We start from the raw sequence: 18,834 nt of genomic DNA, 5'->3' as shown, positions 1-18,834 counted from the left end.
TCTCCTAGGCCTGTTGTTGCATAGAAATTTCTCCAAACAATAATTAGCTATTGATCAAACTGTTCGGATGAGTTACAAAAGCATTTATATTATTTAGAATAAACAAAAAGTTGTTACCTTTCTCTCCTGGTACTCCTGGTAATCCATCTCTTCCTGATTTTCCTGGAAGACCTGGGAGGCCCTTTTCTCCCTTCATTGTGAGACCTTGAGGCCCTGGCTGACCTGCTGGGCCATATTCTCCTACAGAGAAACAATTCATTTTAAATTACTAACTTTTTAGAAAGTATAAGATATAATTAAATATTACAGATGGGACCGATTAATCGGTATTCTATCGGTATCGGCTGATATAATCATATTGGCATATCGGTTTATCGGTAAAATTACCGATTATTTTACCGATCCAATATATTGATAAATATATTATAATTTAGAGGAAAATTCTGCAATTTCTTGTAATTTTTATGGATAATCTCCATGCCCTACTTTCTAGAAAAGTAAATGTCTATTCAACTTCTTTTGCACTGCAGTCACCTCGAAACACACATTTATTAAGGTGGTCAAGGACAATTTCTAATTTTATATTGCATCGGTAGAATATCGGTTACCAGTATTGTAAATTTTATATCAGTACTTTATCGGTATTAGCCAAAATTTCATATCGGCCCACCCCTATTAAATATACAAATATTGTAAAATATGTTATGGTTGGAACAAATTTTTTGCTGCTCTACTGATATTGTTCATTATAGCCACATCAGTATAGTGATTGAAAAAGGTCCTAAATTCGTAGGTATCCACCTGTATAATAAATTACCTGATCACATGAAAACAATGGAATCAACTACCCAATTTAAGAGGGAATTAACAAAATTCTTATTACGACATTGTTTTTATTCAATAAATGAATTTCTAAATTTGTAAATATTAAATTACATAAATTGTCAACAAAGAGGGTTCGGTTGTACAGAAAATGGAATTATACTATTTATATTATCATGCATGAAGTATTCACTATATGCTATTATTGTGCCTAAATGATCATTTATCGGTTCTGTATATATATTGCATTCTTCCATGTTGTATAAGTCACATAGTTACTTTTACATCTTATTTTTACACTAAAAAAAAAATCTTTGCTTATTATTGTGCTCGCCTTAAATATTGTATGTAATTTCACTCCAATAGTGTATTCTTCCTCTATTTAGATTTCCTTCATGCAGAAGTTCTTCAAATCATTGCTGTAATTCTTGTCTATAATTGTATTAATATTTTATTAGTGTATTTGGTTTTCCTTCATGTAGTAGTTCTTAAAATCATTACTGTAATCCTTGTCTAAAATTGTATTAATATTTTATTACTGTATGTATTGTTATATGACGATTTCCATACCTATGGACATAGGTCAACGGAAATAGAGAATATGAATATGAATATGAATGAATATGATTTATCAGAAGTACTACCAATATGTTTAATGATTTTATTATACTCCCTCTGTCCCATAATTATTGTCCGGTACACTTCTGTTTGTTGACCCAAAATACTTGTCTGATATTCAAACTGTGACATTTGTGTATACAGAAGATGAAAATGAAACATGGGAATGAGTCATACAACGTTATTACTCAAGGATCAGTACAAATTGGCCGATCAAGTATCCAAAAGAACATAAATAAAAAGTTACCATTTTGGCATACCGGACTATAATTATGGGACAGAGGGAGTACATTTTTATGAATATGAAGGTATAATCCATAAACCATGGTTTTGTAGAGTAAATGTCAAAATGCAATTTTTTAAATGGTAAAACCTGTTGCCAAGACATATTTCTGTACTTGTGACAATGCAGACTTTTTAAGTTCAAACTAATCCACAAATATGCATTTCCACTTCAAAATTCCTCTACTGCTTGTACTCGAAAAAATCTGTCTTCATAACATTTGTAGCTGATTTTCATGTTATTTAATTTGAAATGTCTTCCAGGTGTATGTGATAATAAATGTGGCTTGGCTGTATCTTATATGCTCTTATATGACTCTTAAGGAGACAAGTCACTTTTCTTGTCTTCGTCGAATTGGTAGAATATTGGTTATTGGTATCAATACATTTCATTAGGGATGGGACAGATTAATTGGTACTCTATTCCTATTGGCCAAAATACACATATCGATGAATCGGTAAAATTACCAATAATTCTACTGATCTGATTGATACATCTATAAATGTATTATAATTTAGTGAATTATTCTGCCATTTTTGTTATAATTTTTATGGACATAAATATATAATGCACATGCTTTACTTTCTAAAAAAAAGTAAAAGTCTAAATATGTAGGGCCTCTCCGATGGTGTAGTGGTAACGTCGTCACCTTGTAATCATTCGAAGATACATGACACAGTGGTTGAAATCCCACTTTAAACAGTGGGTCCAGTCCCGATTAGCCTTTATTTGCATAAAGTGGACTTAGAAAAACAAATCATTCAATCAATCTAAATATAGAGCTTCTCTTGCATTGCAGTCTCCTGGTAACATACATTTATTAAGGAAGTCAGTGAACCAATCAGGTTCTTCAAGGACCATTTCTAATTTTATATCTGATCAACAGAATATTGGTTTTCGGTATCAGTAAATTTTATAATGGTACTTTATCTGTATTGGCCAAAAATGTCATCAGTCCATCTCTATATTTTATAATGGCCAAGACAAATTTTGTCTGCCTTCCCACTCCTAGAAGCCATGGTGTTGGTCATAAGAGATACTGTTACCAGTTGCGTTTTCTGGATAGTTTGGTTGAACAGGTTGCCATAAGACCATTTTATCTATTTAAATTATTTTTGTATTTATGCTGTTGACTTGTTTCTTTTTAGATAACTTGTTAATTAAATCAGTAACCAATGAAAAAAATTAAAAATATGGATTGGGTGCTAAGGTGTGATAGATGAAGCCTCATTGAAGGTAAGTTTACTTTATGCATGATAGGTTAATTGGGACTGTACCTACAGTTTAAAGTGAGACTAGAACCACTATGTACTTCCACTGGGGATTGGACCCAGCTTTTCATGGTTACAAGCAGTGTTGCCACAATCTGAGGGCACGATTTCCCCTTCCAAGGGGCAAAATTTCCCTTTTTTGGACCATTTTTCCCTTCACCTAAACAAATATAATAATAATAATTACTATTATTAGCAGTAGTAGTAGTAGTAAAATTTTCATGTAAGCTTCATCACTTTCTGGTCAAATGTCCCAGGTTTAAAACATGGTCAGGAATCCATTAAATCGTTAATTCTAATCGTTACAATTATCCGAAGATACAGAAAAGCAACATACAATAAACTGAAAAGAAATATAAATAGATACAGGCTTATATTCAAGGGAGCAGAAATAAGAAAGATCAGAAAAAAATAAAAATGTGAATATGAAACTGGAATTTGACATAAACTGTAATAATGTAGAGACAGAAGTCTTAAAATTTCCCTGAAATTGTGATATTTTTTATCGAAATTCCATTTTCCCTTTTGGCTAAAACTTCAGTCCGAATTTCCCTGCAAAAGGGAAATTTCCCTTCATGTGGCAACACTGGTTACAAGGAGACAGCATTACCACTACACCATCAAGGAAGTAGAAATTTGTTAATAGTATTAGTAGGACTGCCCTATCATCAGTATTTTTTTATTTTTCCTTTGCTGTTCGATTTAATTTATCTGGATGTAAGTATAGGTGACTATTTAATGCTCAATTTATGTTTGTGTGTATGTATATATATATATATGTGTGTGTACATAATGTCATAGCAAATTAAGCAAGCATTGAATATAGAAAACATATTTTTAGGCAATATGTCTCAAGAAAATAACATTGAGCATGCATTTATTCTCTTTATACGATATCTTGTATCTCATGCTATTGTATTTTATATTATATTATGCCTATAATTTTAAATGTATTCTAAATGTACATGTACAATGTGACAATTCCAAACTTATGTAAAGTTGAATGGATGCTAATAAATCAATCAATCAATCAATACCGTATTTACTCATGTATAACGTGCACTTTTTTCCAAAATTTTTGTCCCCCAAAACTTTAGTGTGTATTATGCACGGATTAATTCGGACAGCCAAGATGAACCTGTACAGAGCCATTCCATGATTTTGTGTGAAATTTCACATTTACGGAACCCTATCATGTTATATATCGTTCTTAAGCTCAAATTCTGCAGTTTCGGAATATAGCAACAACATTCCATTCAAGATGGCGATGCTAATGTGCAATGCAGTTGAAAGAAAAAAAAATAATTAAAATGTATTTCTGGCCAAATAATATTAAACATATGGAGTGTGTAAATGCCGTAATGGAGGAAATCTTGTGCTGCTAACTGCTGTACTTCTGGCAGAATTCGAACATGTACCTCCTGTCACATGGGATGCGTATCAGTGGTATTTGTTGGGCGAGTAATAACAGAAAATAACTTACTGAGCACTGCAAATACATAAGGTATTTTTGATCTTGGCTTTCTGCTATTACAGAATAAATAAGGTGGTTAAAGAGTGAAAGCTTTGGGATGATAAACACAGTGGAGGGAGAGGGGGGAGGTCGCATGGGTTGGTGACTCATTATGTACACAAGAGGATATTATCCCCTTGGTCCACATAGCAACAGGTGACTCATCAGGTGTCATTCGCTCTTGACTGGCATAGCAACAGCTTTACGACCTACAACTAAGAGAGCCATTTCTTGAACTTGAATTGTATTGCGCATTATATACAAGATATAATTGTCTGCCTCTTTTCCCAATCAAAAACCAGGATGCACATTATACACTCATGCGCACAATACATGCATAAATACAGTATTTCATATGGGTCCGTTCCTACCTAAAAACACTACAATTCTGACCAAGGCAGTTTACACTTGACGTTTTCACTATTCTCAGTCTGAGGTAGACCCCGACATAGGGTGGAAATGTCACATGTAAAGTGTTTTTAGTGTAAACTGCCTTGGTCAGCAACTGTAGTGTTTTTTAACATGGAAACAAGGTTTAAAAGTCTTACTATTCCTACTTTGTAACATAATAAATACATGTATCAAGTCGAACATACCTTTTGGTCCTGGAGGGCCCATGTGTCCTGGAATTCCCCTCGGACCTGGCAATCCTGGGTTTCCTTTCTCCCCAGGGAAGCCAGGATTTCCGTCGAATCCTGGCTCTCCCTTTTCTCCTAGCCTTCCTCGTAGTCCAGGTTGTCCCGGTTCTCCCTTCTGGCCCTTCACGTCAACCATAGGTCCTGGGGGACCACGGTCACCCTTGTCTCCTCTTGGTCCTGAGAAACCAGCAGGGCCTGGCAACCCTGAAAAATTTTTTTGTATTTTCTTATTTTTACTTCACTTTTTGTCTTCTTCAGGCTAATTGGGATGATGAGAATGAATGATGATTAGCTGAAACTGATGAAGGAACTTGAACAGGGAACACTTAGTGGTGAGATTGTGAGACAACCACTCTATATTCCTGGCCACAAGTTCAATTACTTATGTGACTATAAGTACACAAAAAGCTAAGTAGACAATCAATAATAATAATAATAATAATCCTTTGCGCAACAGCCCTGAAGGGTCTTCGTTTACCTACCGACTGCCAGTCTCCCTCCCACGCTTTCCTTCGTCACCTCTAAGCGTGGAGATCTGCAACCAATATTGGAATAGTCGGGGGGTAGAGGTCTGCATGGGCCTAAATTGTAAGGCCCGAGTCCGGCCCGGCCCGAGGAAATGAAACCCGAACCCGACCCGAGTCCGATAATAAGTAAACTTGAGCCTGGCCCGAGCCCGAAAACATAATTAAAATTACTTTCCAATTCAGCATTTGAAAAAAAAATGGGCACTGTTGTACTTCGTGCTCCTATTCTCATTCTCGAAGTAAACCATAATTTCAATAATTAAAAAATATTTTTCGATGACAATATTCGCTAACAAAATAGCCACGATGCCCGGGCCCGACCCGAGCCCGAGAAGTTCTGGTTATTTATGGCCCGAGTCCGGCCCGCGGGCCGGGCCGGGCCTAGGCCCGAGGGCCTGGCCCGAGCCCGTGCAGACCTCTATCGGGGGGTCAGCCCAACGTATCCCCAGCTGTTATAGTAGGTCTCCATGACCGGATTACGCTCACTCACTCAGATCTCCCCAATTTCCTCACGATGGTGGGTTGCCACCTGCCGTAGTCTGAATAAATTCCGACCAGAGCCGGATTCGAACCTACGCTGCCCCGCAGCGAACAATCTCAAGATGAGTGAATGCCTTAACCCGCTCAGCTACGGAGGAGGACAAGTACACAATCAAGTTCTTCTATTTTAAAAAAGTAGTACAAATGCATATTAAAGTACATGTAACACACTATATTGGGGGGGGGGGGGAGGAGCTGTTCAGATACAAGTACAAGAACATTGTGTTACAATTTTGTGTTTGTACGAGAGCTGGGGCAACTATATCTTTTGTCGAAGATAAACAGTGGTACCACAACATGACTGTACGTCTCAGAAAGTGTCACCCTTAGTATGTAAACAGAAAACAGTGCCAATTCATTGTTGAGTCAACTGCCATGCCACAGTGTGAACAGCGTTTGTGCATCAAAATAGCCAGGAAGGGGGGGGGGGAGAGAAATGTCAGAGAATGGCACAGGGAGCTGGTGAAAATTGTGGGGGATAGTATCCTACTGTAGTGTGCATCTACTTTGTTCCTGTAATGCTAATGTATGCTTACTGACTTATAAACATATGTTGAAAGATGCTATCTTTAAAGATGATTTGCTTGTTTTCCTATCCTACACCTGGTACACATGATCTGCATTGTTCATACATTCCACAATACCATAAACTGTATATTTTGGATTTTCATGCCGGTTCAGCATTCTCGCGAAAAAAAATAGTTGCCATGACTTATGCCCCAACCCTCACATTTTTGTTACATTCAGTCACTTTTAGCTAATCACGATGATGATAATGAGTGATGATTGTATGAAATTGATAAAGAAATACTCAAAAAGAACACCCATGTCCTGGCTTGGATTTGAACCTAGGATCTTTGTTGGTGAGATCAAAAGTCGACCACTGAATGTGCACAGCCACCAAGCTGGCATTGAATTATCATCAACAGCTAATTCATGATGTAATGAACAGTATACAGTAAATCAATTATGATCATGTAATTTTTTGTTTTCTGCTGATTTCACCAGAAATTAAACAAGCTAGTGATAACTTTATTAGCTACAAGCTTATGGTACAACAGAGAACTTACTGAAAAGTTACTTAAAAAATTTGGTTCAAACGAAGATCAAATCTGGACTGAGGCCTCTGAACAATCATGTGAATCAGTTCTCTCAATTGATGGAAATGGTGGTAGTGTTTACATGTTCAAAGGCAATGAATAGCAACGAGATATTGTAATATGCATGAAAGGGGCATTAAAACCTTCAAAGAGATCCAAGTTGTGGAAATCATGGAGATACCAGAAGTTGTAGCTTGGTAGCTCAGTGGTAGAGAGCATTGGCATAGAATGCCAAAGATTCAGGTTCAGTCCCTAGTAGAGTCATAAGTTTCACATACATTTTGAGTAAGTTAAAACCTAGTCAAAGTTGAGCCATAATTTTCAGTAAGTTAAAACCTAGTTAAAGTTGAAGCATAATTTTCACATAATTTTCAGTAAGTCAAAGTTGAGCCATAATTTTCAGTAAGTTAAAACCTAGTTAAAGTTGAACCATAATTTTCACATAATTTTCAGTAAGTTAAAACCTAGTTAAAGTTGAACCATACTTTTAACATAATTTTCAGTAAGTTAAAACCTAGTTAAAGTTGAACCATACTTTTCACATAATTTTCAGTAAGTTAAAACCTAGTTAAAGTTGAACCATAATTTTCACATAATTTTCAGTAAGTTAAAAGCTAGTTAAAGTTGAACCATAATTCACATAATTTTCAGTAAGTTAAAATCTAGTTAAAGTTGAACCATAATTTTCACATAATTTTCAGTAAGTTAAAACCTAGTTAAAGTTGAACCATCATTTTCACATAATTTTCAGTATGTTAAAACCTAGTTAAAGTTGAACCATAATTTTCACATAATTTTCAGTAAGTTAAAATCTAGTTAAAGTTGAACCATAATTTTCACATAATTTTCAGTAAGTTAAAACCTAGTTAAAGTTGAACCATACTTTTAACATAATTTTCAGTAAGTTAAAACCTAGTCAAAGTTGAGCCATAATTTTCAGTAAGTTAAAACCTAGTTAAAGTTGAAGCATAATTTTCACATAATTTTCAGTAAGTCAAAGTTGAGCCATAATTTTCAGTAAGTTAAAACCTAGTTAAAGTTGAACCATAATTTTCACATAATTTTCAGTAAGTTAAAACCTAGTTAAAGTTGAACCATACTTTTAACATAATTTTCAGTAAGTTAAAACCTAGTTAAAGTTGAACCATACTTTTCACATAATTTTCAGTAAGTTAAAACCTAGTTAAAGTTGAACCATAATTTTCACATAATTTTCAGTAAGTTAAAAGCTAGTTAAAGTTGAACCATAATTCACATAATTTTCAGTAAGTTAAAATCTAGTTAAAGTTGAACCATAATTTTCACATAATTTTCAGTAAGTTAAAACCTAGTTAAAGTTGAACCATCATTTTCACATAATTTTCAGTATGTTAAAACCTAGTTAAAGTTGAACCATAATTTTCACATAATTTTCAGTAAGTTAAAATCTAGTTAAAGTTGAACCATAATTTTAACATAATTTTCAGTAAGTTAAAACCTAGTTAAAGTTGAACCATAATTTTCACATAATTTTCAGTAAGTTAAAACCTAGTTAAAGTTGAACCATAATTTTCACATAATTTTCAGTAAGTTAAAACCTAGCTAAAGTTGAACCATAATTTTCACAAAATTTTCAGTAAGTTAAAACCTAGTTAAAGTTGAACCATAATTTTCACATAATTTTCAGTAAGTTAAAATCTAGTTAAAGTTGAACCATAATTTTCACATAATTTTCAGTAAGTTAAAACCTAGTTAAAGTTGAACCATAATTTTCACATAATTTTCAGTAAGTTAAAACCTAGTTAAAGTTGAACCATAATTTTCACATAATTTTTGAGTAAGTTAAAACTTTGTCAAAGTTAAGTCCATATATCTTATTATCTGTAAAGAGCATCTGCATGCAGTTAATCATACAGCTTGCAAAAAATGAAGAAGCAGGGTTTAGGGAGGATACAAGAATAGTTGCCACAATGACAAGGAAGAGAGTACATTACCTGGCAGTCCTCGATCTCCCTTCTGTCCATCCAACCCAGGTCGTCCTGGCAATCCTTCATCACCCTTGGAGCCTGAAAGACCTCTGGGTCCACGGAGACCCGGTTCACCCGGTATTCCTGGAGTTCCATCCAAGCCAGGTAAACCTGGTTCACCAAACGGACCTGCCAATCCCTATGGAGAAATGTATTTCGCTCAGAACTATCATTGAAAATCTAAAAACACAACATCTATTGAACAACAGGCAGTGGCATGTTGCAAGGAAAGAGTTGCAGGTTCGTGGGTATTATATTGACCTTCTTTCAAACCAACTTTGCTAAAACAATAATAATAATAATAATAATACACTGACTACTAAACAAATGTAACTGTCCTCTTACCTTGTACAAAATTCCTGAGCAGGCTGTTCAAAACATGATAAGTTTATTGCAACTGTTTGCAAAGGCCTAAAGAAAAAACAATACATATGCTGACCAAGGCAGTCTAAATTTCACTAAATATGGACCCCCTTGGTCACCATATGTAGTATATTTTATATCATGAAAACAGGGCTTAATTATGTCACCAAAATATAAAAATGCTGGAATCCATGAAACAAAAGTAACCACCATTTTTAAATGTAGTAACATTTCAGAGAAATAATGCCTGTTGTGAACTACTCGTGCATATGGGTAACAACGATAAAAAAATATTTTTAGGTCTTTTTATAGGTTTTTTTTTGGCAATTTATAGGTCTTCAATTTCCAAGCCCTAGTAATAAAGTAATAATACTTCAAAAGTTTCCACAATTGCAAAGTTCATGAAGATCAATTTCTGTCTATTTAATGAAACAGCAGTAAATTTCTGTTAATGAGCTTCTTTACAATCTAGATTATGCACTTGCTGATACAATTCACAGACACATATGTTAGCATTTCTATTTTTCAGATTAAATTGCAAATAAGATGCAACAAAATCTTAAAATAAACTTATTTAATTAAACCATGGCTTGTACAGTGGGATCCATGAGTATTACCATGCAAATTGTCCATGACTATATTCATTAATTTTTATCTCACATCCTATTGTGTTTTTAAGTGATGGATTTTTTTGTATGCTGGTGCAGAAGTTGTCAACAGCTTGTTTTGAGTTTTCTTTTCATTCTTGAAGCTCTTAATGGGTCAATTAGAGTGCACGAACATGGTGATGGGCAATTTGCACGCTAATACTCATAGATCCCACTGTGCATGGCTGAAACATAATTCATGATAAATAATGATGATATGCAAAGATTTATTAAATTTTTTAATTTGTAGTTATGGGACCTGTGGTTGTCTAGTCAGCAGGGTGTCTGACTGACACATGGGAAACCTGGGTTCGATTCCTGGGGTGGGTGATATAAGGTCAGAATTTTTCTGGTCTTGTCCCTGCATCAAGTCTCTCTGGTGTTCACCCAGCCTCAAATAAATAAATGAGTAACTAGGGGCAATGGCAGCTGGAATTCCAAAAATTACCAAGATCGAGAATGCATGGAACCCTACCTCCACTTCCTCCTATGTGTCTTCATGGCATGGTGCAATGTGCATATGGAACTTTACCTTTCTTACTACCTTATTTGTAGTGAGTCTTCATCTAGTCTATAATATAGGGTGCAGAAACTGAACCTAATGGTTTTTCATTACAATAAAATAAAAAATTCTTTCATGCCAGGAAGTCAATTTAATACCAGTGAGCATGAGCACTGAACACTCATGCATATGTTTTAAAGTATGTACATATTAAATACTTTGTTTGATGTTCGAGTATATACACACAATTTACTCTCTCACAATTTCTTTCACGTCTGATAACTTTTCTAGATGGTTGGTAACACTGACTCCCATGATGTTCAATGGAGTGCTTTGAACACAATTGCTGTGCATGTTGCATAAAACTGACAGCTAAGGGGCTGTTGGCCACTATACCCAAAAGATGTTCATTTCGCTGGGCGAACACTGATGCAAGCCACAATACTTCTTACTTTCGGCACTAGAGTGCAGCATATGCAAGGCACGTCTAGAGGACTCGAAAAGGTCTGTGCTACATAGTTGCAAACTTTAGCAAGATGTTACCAAACCTGGCAGATTTTAAATTTCAGTAGGTGCTAAAATTCATGAAGTAGTGATGAGCACCATTTCTTTAGAAACTAGTCTGAAGGAGTTACATAATATCTTTCGAGGTTTATATAATTTGCGCATGTGCATCTACGGACCATTTAGACTGCGCAACTTTTTTGGAATTGACATCTTTCATGTCAAGAAAATAACTCTCATCAACTTAAATTGCAAAGGAAAGTGTCGACTATATTTACATCAATTCAACATGCATTTTCCTAGTAACTATACTCAGAATAGTATGGGGGCCCTATGGCTTAAATAGTTGTTACCTTACAAGTACCTGAGCATTGCAAGTGTTAGATAGGCCTACATTCTGACTTGGCCACGGTGGAAAAATCTTGAAACACTAAGGCCATCGTGATGCGAAGAAATTTGGGAACCCCTGCTTTAAATGGTCAAAAATCAATCGCTGATTTTTTTCTGGACTCTTGGGAGGATGCATCCTCCCCTCTGTCCTGCTAACGATGCACATGCTTTCAATGCTGAATGAATGTCGTTGGATAACATATGGTCCGTGTAATAAAAAGTAGATCGCGAAGTATGGAAGTCTTGCGTTGTGCATGTTATACTAATTAGTTTTGGCTAGCCATTACTAATTATACAAGGGTTGGATAAAAAGTAATGGCAACACTGCTGTCCCGTGAAAGGGGCGAGTCACAGCGCCACAACCGTTTCGTGGTTGATAAAGGAATGTCAGACGAGGAAGTATAGTGAGTGGGAGCGATTGTATGTTATTCAGTCAAAAACAGCAGTGCTCTGAAGCAGAGGACGAGAGTGCAAGCGCCCTAACAATATGTTTAGGCAAGAAGAACAACGTCTCTTAGGCAGACGGTCAACGCAGCCTACTACTGCACCTTCTTGCAACACCACCTTCATCTCGCATTAAGAAGGAAGCGACGGAACGTTCTGGCACGGTGTCCCATCATCCTGCTTGACAATGCAAAGTGTCACACTGCGAATACTGTGACTGCGCTGCTGCATAACTGGTAGTGGGAGGTACTGGAACATCTGCCGTATTCACCGGTATGACACCGTGTGATTACAACCTTTTTGCCAAAATGAAGGAACCACTGGGCGGGAAGCACTATGACATGTGCGAAGCCATCATACGTGCTATAGGGCGGTCACTGCGGGACATCGACAGAGATGGACGCGCTGACGGTGTACGACGCCTTCCATATGTGTGGCAGAAGGTCGTAGAGATGGGGGGGGGGGGGGCGATTACATTGAAGGAATGTAACACGTGCTCCTCTGCCAATACAGTCAAGTAGCAATTATACTAGTGTTGCCATTACTTCTTATCCAACCCTTGTATATAAAAATTAAAATGCTGTTAATTGTATAAAAAATCTATTATTAATTCAAATTTAGTGTAATTTTTGGGGGAAATAGTTGAAAATAAGTTGAACTGTTATTCTTACTCTTTCAATTGAAGATGAAGTTAAGTTACAAGGGAGAGGAGTAAATCTGCATTCAGTATAAAGGTTTTATTGTGAACACCTGTATGTGAACAGCACGTGATGCCACTATTTATACATGCTGTACTACTTCTCAAAGCATATTAGGAAAATAGAATGAGAGATAGTTTCATCCAGTTTCTTGACAAGACCGTTAATTTTTTGAAAGACTCCTCAAAACAGAAATCCGAACTCATTTGATGTTATCAGGAATGCGAACCTTATGATGTCCACCAGGTGTTCTTTTCATTGCTGATGCTGTCTCCTTGGAAGTTCATTACCAACAGAAAATTGGTATTTCGAATGAGAACATGAAGATTACAGTGAATGTTAAAGTGCCGACGGAGGCATGCTGCGTTTCCACCACACGTTCATGTGTCCACCACAAAAGAATGTTGTGCTCACCACTGCTCCATGCTGACTGACATGATTTGAGATACGAAAAGTTGAATGTCGTTACTTTGCGCAACTTCCATTCAGTTGATTTAAAAACTGTAAGATTCAGTTGCTGCATGTATTTCTTACTTCTCTTCTTCTTTCTGCTTCCTTCTATTTGATTTTCTAAAATAGAAATTGTAGCTTTCGTGTCAATGTGATTCTCAGGCAATGTCTGTTACTTCTTTTACTTTGTGTCCCAGCTGTACTTTCTCAGGCAATGTCTATCACTTCCTTTACTTTTTGTCCCAGTAGCTGGCACATTTGGCTACGATTTAAAAAAAAGTAAAAGGTAAAGTGCTCCCCTGTGCTTAGCACCATGCCATGAAGGCATATAGGGGGTGTGGGGGTAATGCCCCACACTTTCTTGATGTGGTCATAAGTGGGGTGATGTGATCAGCATCACACCCTTGACTACCTTTACCCCCCAGGGTTTCCCCCAGGTACCCATGTCATTAGACGCTGGGTGGGTGTCGGGGCCACTTCCAACGTTAGAAAAGTTCCCGGATTTGAACCGGCCGGGGATCAAACCCGGGACCTTGAGCATGGTAGTCAGACGCGTTACCGACTGAGCCACCGCTTTAGGGTCTGGAAATAAAATTCTATGACCCTCGGTGATGCAGTGTTTTGCTACTCCTGACTTTTCTGGCTGCAACAGTCTAATGTAACTCTAGTGTTCTGTGTATTGCATCCACCATTTACAGGGAATACGGTATAGTTCTGGTATTCGTCATTACAGTTCATTTTTGATTGGGCAGAGTAGGGGCTTGATCTTGAGTGGCAGTCTATGTATGATCTGGTGAGAATTCTGCTGAATTTTCCAGATGGGTGTCCAATGAATGGTGTAACAGTTGTAATGGGGTGTTCCTTTTATATATATATATATTTTTTATTAACATATTTTTAACATTTTAGATTGAACTCATGCTTATTTATTCTGCTAAATTCTGAAAATCTGAATGTTCTCTCTTGTAATTTTCTTTAATAATATTTATAAGGGATGGGAAAGATTAATCGGTACTCTATTGGTATCGGCCGATATACGCATATTGGTGTATCACTTTAACTATAAATACTAGGGATGAGCCGATACCACTTTCAACCAATATCTTTACCAATGCCAAATACTCTTAGTGATTCCCACTGATACCAAAAATTGTAATAATTAAAATTTGTTCAAAATATTGAATATTATTGATGTGTACATATTCTTCTCCAATTATATGCATCAAATTACCAAGACACTTACTTTAGAATATTCAAGAATTACATCAGAATATTAAAATAGATATTATGTAATCACGAAATACAGTTTTTCGTGCAAAATTGGTGAAAAAGAAAAATGAAGTTTGTATTTTGCATAATTTCCAGGATAATTAGACTCCACCAGTGTTGGGTGGTATCTTTGCAGATTCCATGAAAGACCAATATGCCGGGAAGTATATGAATTCCGACTGATACTTTCTGATACTGGTACCACTGGTATTGTCATCGGTATCAGCTCAGCCATAATAAATATCTTATAATTTAGTGCAATATTCTGCCAGTTTGTTATAATTTTTATGGATATAAACATACAATTCCCATGCCCTACTTTCCTTAAAATGTAAATCCATCAATATGCAGTTTATTTTGCATTGCTGTCATCTGATTACATATATTTATTAAGGAGATGAATGAACCATTTAGATTTTTAAAGGACCATTTGGAATTTTCCCTCGTATCGGTAGAAAATCAGTTATCGGTATTGATAAATTTTATATCAGTACTTTATCAGTATCAGCAAAAATTTCATACCCCTAATATTGTTGTTGAAGTGAAATATTGTTACAAAAACACTGAAGCTCTTTAGTGATGTGTGTGAGTGTCAAAAGTCCAATATTTGGATCGAATATTTCTTTTGAGTATCCTAAGTCATTTCTTTCACATAAACAAGTCCATGTGTATGTGTAAAAAGAAATACTGTGCCATAACTACAAATATAACAGATTAAGTGTTATATATAATTTGATATTAATTATAAATTCTCTTTGTTTACCTTTTCACCTCTCATTCCTGGGAATCCTGGCAACCCTGCGCTTCCTTTGGTTCCTGGTTGTCCGGGTATTCCAGGTGTTCCAGAATTTCCTGGTTCACCCTTCAGCCCTGCAGGTCCTTGTCTACCAATTCCAGGCAATCCTGACTCTCCCTTCAAGCCTGGTCTTCCGGCAACACCCGTAAGTCCTGGAGGTCCTCTGAGTCCTGGCATTCCTGGCTCCCCCTTCTGGCCCTTCTCTGACACCAGGCCTGGCTCACCTTTCCTACCCTTAGAAAAGCACATGGGTGTAAATTAGTACTTTACCAGTATTAGCAAAAATTTCATATTGGTCCATCCCTAATAAAAACTATCTTTTAATCATGAAATGGTGCAAAAATTTGTATAAAACTAATAAAAATTGTGTGTTTGGCATAATTTCCATGATATTTAGACTGTGAATATGTCATGAAGCATTTCACAATCCCTGTGAAATCTTGAATTCTATTGGTAATAAAATTTCAACCAATACTTTCTGATAGAATAGAAGAATAGAATAGATCTCTATTTAAGCAGGCATATTTTGGCCTCGCAGGACAATCTAACAACAAAACCTTGTCACAGATAGTGCCTAAAGTGGGAAATGTTAGCTGTGGGTTAAACACTTTGGTTAAACATGCTGACAATGAAACAACTGGGGGGATGCTTTGCAAAAATTTTGCTAGCTGGAGGACCCTCACTTTGAGCACTGGTCACAGATATAATGAATCAATGAGAAAGAAAGAAAAATAATGATCATAAAATAAAAATAATGGAATAAAGAAATGTTTGTACAATGAAGAAATTATACATTGATAAAATAATTACCTTGAATTGAGTAGTATCTAAAATGTGAATTAAAGGTATGCAATAAGTCATTATTAGTAGTATATTACGAGGGGTAATAGGTATGCTTTACATGATGTATAAGTGCTTGTGCAATACTGAGATTAATGTAGATTAATATTCATCCCAAAACATTGACATTTGTATCAGTGGCGTGCCCAAGATTTTTGTAAGAGGGCGGGAGTTCCGTATACTTCTTTTAGTAGTCAGCCCTTATTTTGCCATCTTTTCCTGCCTTTAATATTTTTAACACTGGGTCAAAGTGGGGTTATGGCCCCCCACCCCCACCCTTTGGACATACCACTGGTCCCCCCATTGAGAATCTAATTCACATATAAACATGATATAAACATGAACATATAAGCAGATTCAAAATAACTACCTATAATTTATTTCTTTTCAATCAGGGGCGGCACCAGGGGGGGCATGAGGAGGTGCTTGCTTGTCCCTTAATATTCTTCCGTACCCCCTACATTCAACTGAAAACACTAACATTAATATGTAATATTATGTCATGCCGTCATATTGAGATCCGAATGTTAGGTACTGAAGTAAGACTGTTATTATTGTATGCAACAGGCAAGCACTGAAAGAGGTGCCGATATACATACTTTTCTGCACTGGCGGCAACCTCTATAAAGATCAGTGACCCTTTGTTTTTCTTTCCTCAGCATTATTGTTACGATTTTTTTCTTCCCTTGTTTCTTCAAGTGGTCTGTCCGTGGTTTTTGATAATTGCCTATAGCTTAATGTAAGTTATGTTTTTTTTTTCATTGTTGATAAACAGTTTATTTTCTGCCTGCTTGTTCTTCCTCGCACTGGAGCAAGAATTTCAGCTGCTTTCAAGGTATCACCAGATCATACTCGAGAAATTATTTAATGTGAGTTGTAACATGTCTAGTAAATGTACTAGTTCAAGCTTTTTCAAAAAACTGTTAAGAAGAGGCCCAATGTTCATGAAGAAATTTTAAAGTTCGTTGTTGGGGATAGTGCAGCAGAAGGGATTTTAAAGATGACACAGTTGCTGTGCTCTTTGCGTTTTGTCCTGTGGCAGACGGAAGGTATAATAATGTACTATGTATTTTGTACCTCCATTGGTTAAATTGAAAAAGGTTCAAAAATTGTGTTTTTTAAGGGCAGAATGATTTTATTTTGTATTTCACTACATAGTTCAATAAGACTGCAACGTGTATCTGAATGTTTACACTGTATGACCACTTTTTTGGAGTATAAGACTTAATACATACCACCATGGTCGTCCAGGGTGAGGGAAAAGGGGGGGGGGGGAGCACAGCATCTCTGGAAAATGAATGTCAATCTAAAGTTATATATATTTCACACATATTTTAATTTCAGTCAGTAATTTATGTTAATCAGAGGTGGCGATTAGGGTTGCAGTTGCCCCCACTTTTTGCTATTTTTGTCCCCGCACTATGCTAAACCTTATCTACCAAGGGAAAGTAAACTGTCCTTGCCCCCCTCCTCAGTTTTGAGAGCTTGCATGCATGTTTCATGTTTTCCTTATTTTCAGAATCGCAGAAATTTTTTTTCGGCACCCCCTCAGCACTCCTAAATGAATAATCCTGGCACCGCCGCTGTTTCCAATGTACGAGTAATATATTCTGCAGCCAAATATAGGGAACGCCTAAAGAATAAAGTGTGTGGTAGTGTTAATAACGAGAAATTTTCTAGAGAACAAAGTGGAACAGTTCAATTACATAGGAAATAATGAACCTTCTCCCTCTCCCCCTCCCCTGCTCATAGTTGCTAGGAACTTTCATCAGCTTGAAAACACTTCATTTTCTTTAAGAGTATACTATTGTTGAATAACAGCAAATAGATTCCCATACACAAAATTTCTAAGTGAAAGTATTAGGGGGGGGGGCCAACAGCCATTTCTTGCCTGGCTTGCACCCACGTGCATGCTTCTAATCAGTATCAATTCGGTCATAATAATATTTTCTTATCCTGCATATGAACTTCATATAAATCTAGGAATATAATTCCAACACTTACTGGTAATCCAGGAGGTCCCAGATCTCCTTTTGGTCCAGGAAAGCCGGAAAGTCCAGGAAGTCCAGGTGGCCCAACAGGACCATGGTCACCTTTTGGTCCCACCAGGCCTGGAAGACCAGATTCTCCAGGCTCTCCAGTTGGTCCAGGGAAGCCATCAATTCCCATTGATCCTTTGTCTCCTTTGGGTCCAGGCAGGCCATCAAGGCCAGGTCTTCCAGGGGTACCTTTGGAAACATTTTGAACATTAATTTCCAAATGGCAGGGCTGTAATAACCCTCTGATTAACCTAAATAATTAGAGTATACCTTATGCTACAATGCACATACCTCCTACTTTTGTTTCGCTTATTTATCATGTTAACTGCCATGTGAGTTGTACAAATCAATCTCTCTCTCTCTCTCTCTCTCTCTTCTTTTCTTCTTCTTCTTTCTAGTTCTTTCATTTTGGTTTGGTTTGATTTAGTTTATTTTACTTCGCATTTTGTGCCTTTTGGCTAATTTGCGAATATGGGGATGAGTGATGAAATGATGAAATTGATGAGTGGATATTCACAAACAACCAAGCCTGAGCGGGATTCGAACCTGGAACCCTTGGTGCTAACCACTCGGC

The 18,834-nt window shown here is 36.5% G+C and overlaps 2 protein-coding genes across 2 annotated transcripts in view; both read right to left on the bottom strand.

The window, feature by feature from the left end:
• The window catches only part of Col4a1 (Collagen type IV alpha 1), a 312,472-nt gene that overhangs the window by 30,874 nt on the left and 262,764 nt on the right, over positions 1–18,834 (bottom strand). The window contains exons 21-25 of the mRNA XM_083112536.1: positions 18,226–18,449; positions 15,349–15,615; positions 9,286–9,457; positions 5,104–5,349; positions 118–240 (exon numbers count right to left, since the gene is read on the bottom strand). Coding sequence (XP_082968662.1) covers positions 118–240; positions 5,104–5,349; positions 9,286–9,457; positions 15,349–15,615; positions 18,226–18,449 — 1,032 coding nt within the window. The remainder of the gene's footprint in view (positions 1–117; positions 241–5,103; positions 5,350–9,285; positions 9,458–15,348; positions 15,616–18,225; positions 18,450–18,834) is intronic.
• The window catches only part of LOC145979564 (uncharacterized), a 420,647-nt gene that overhangs the window by 401,656 nt on the left and 157 nt on the right, over positions 1–18,834 (bottom strand). The window lies entirely within an intron of this gene.

This window comes from Lepisma saccharinum, chromosome 26 (assembly GCF_977018435.1).
Source record: "Lepisma saccharinum chromosome 26, izLepSacc3.1, whole genome shotgun sequence".
NCBI lineage: Eukaryota > Metazoa > Arthropoda > Insecta > Zygentoma > Lepismatidae > Lepisma > Lepisma saccharinum.
This window is presented reverse-complemented; position numbering and strand designations above follow the sequence as displayed.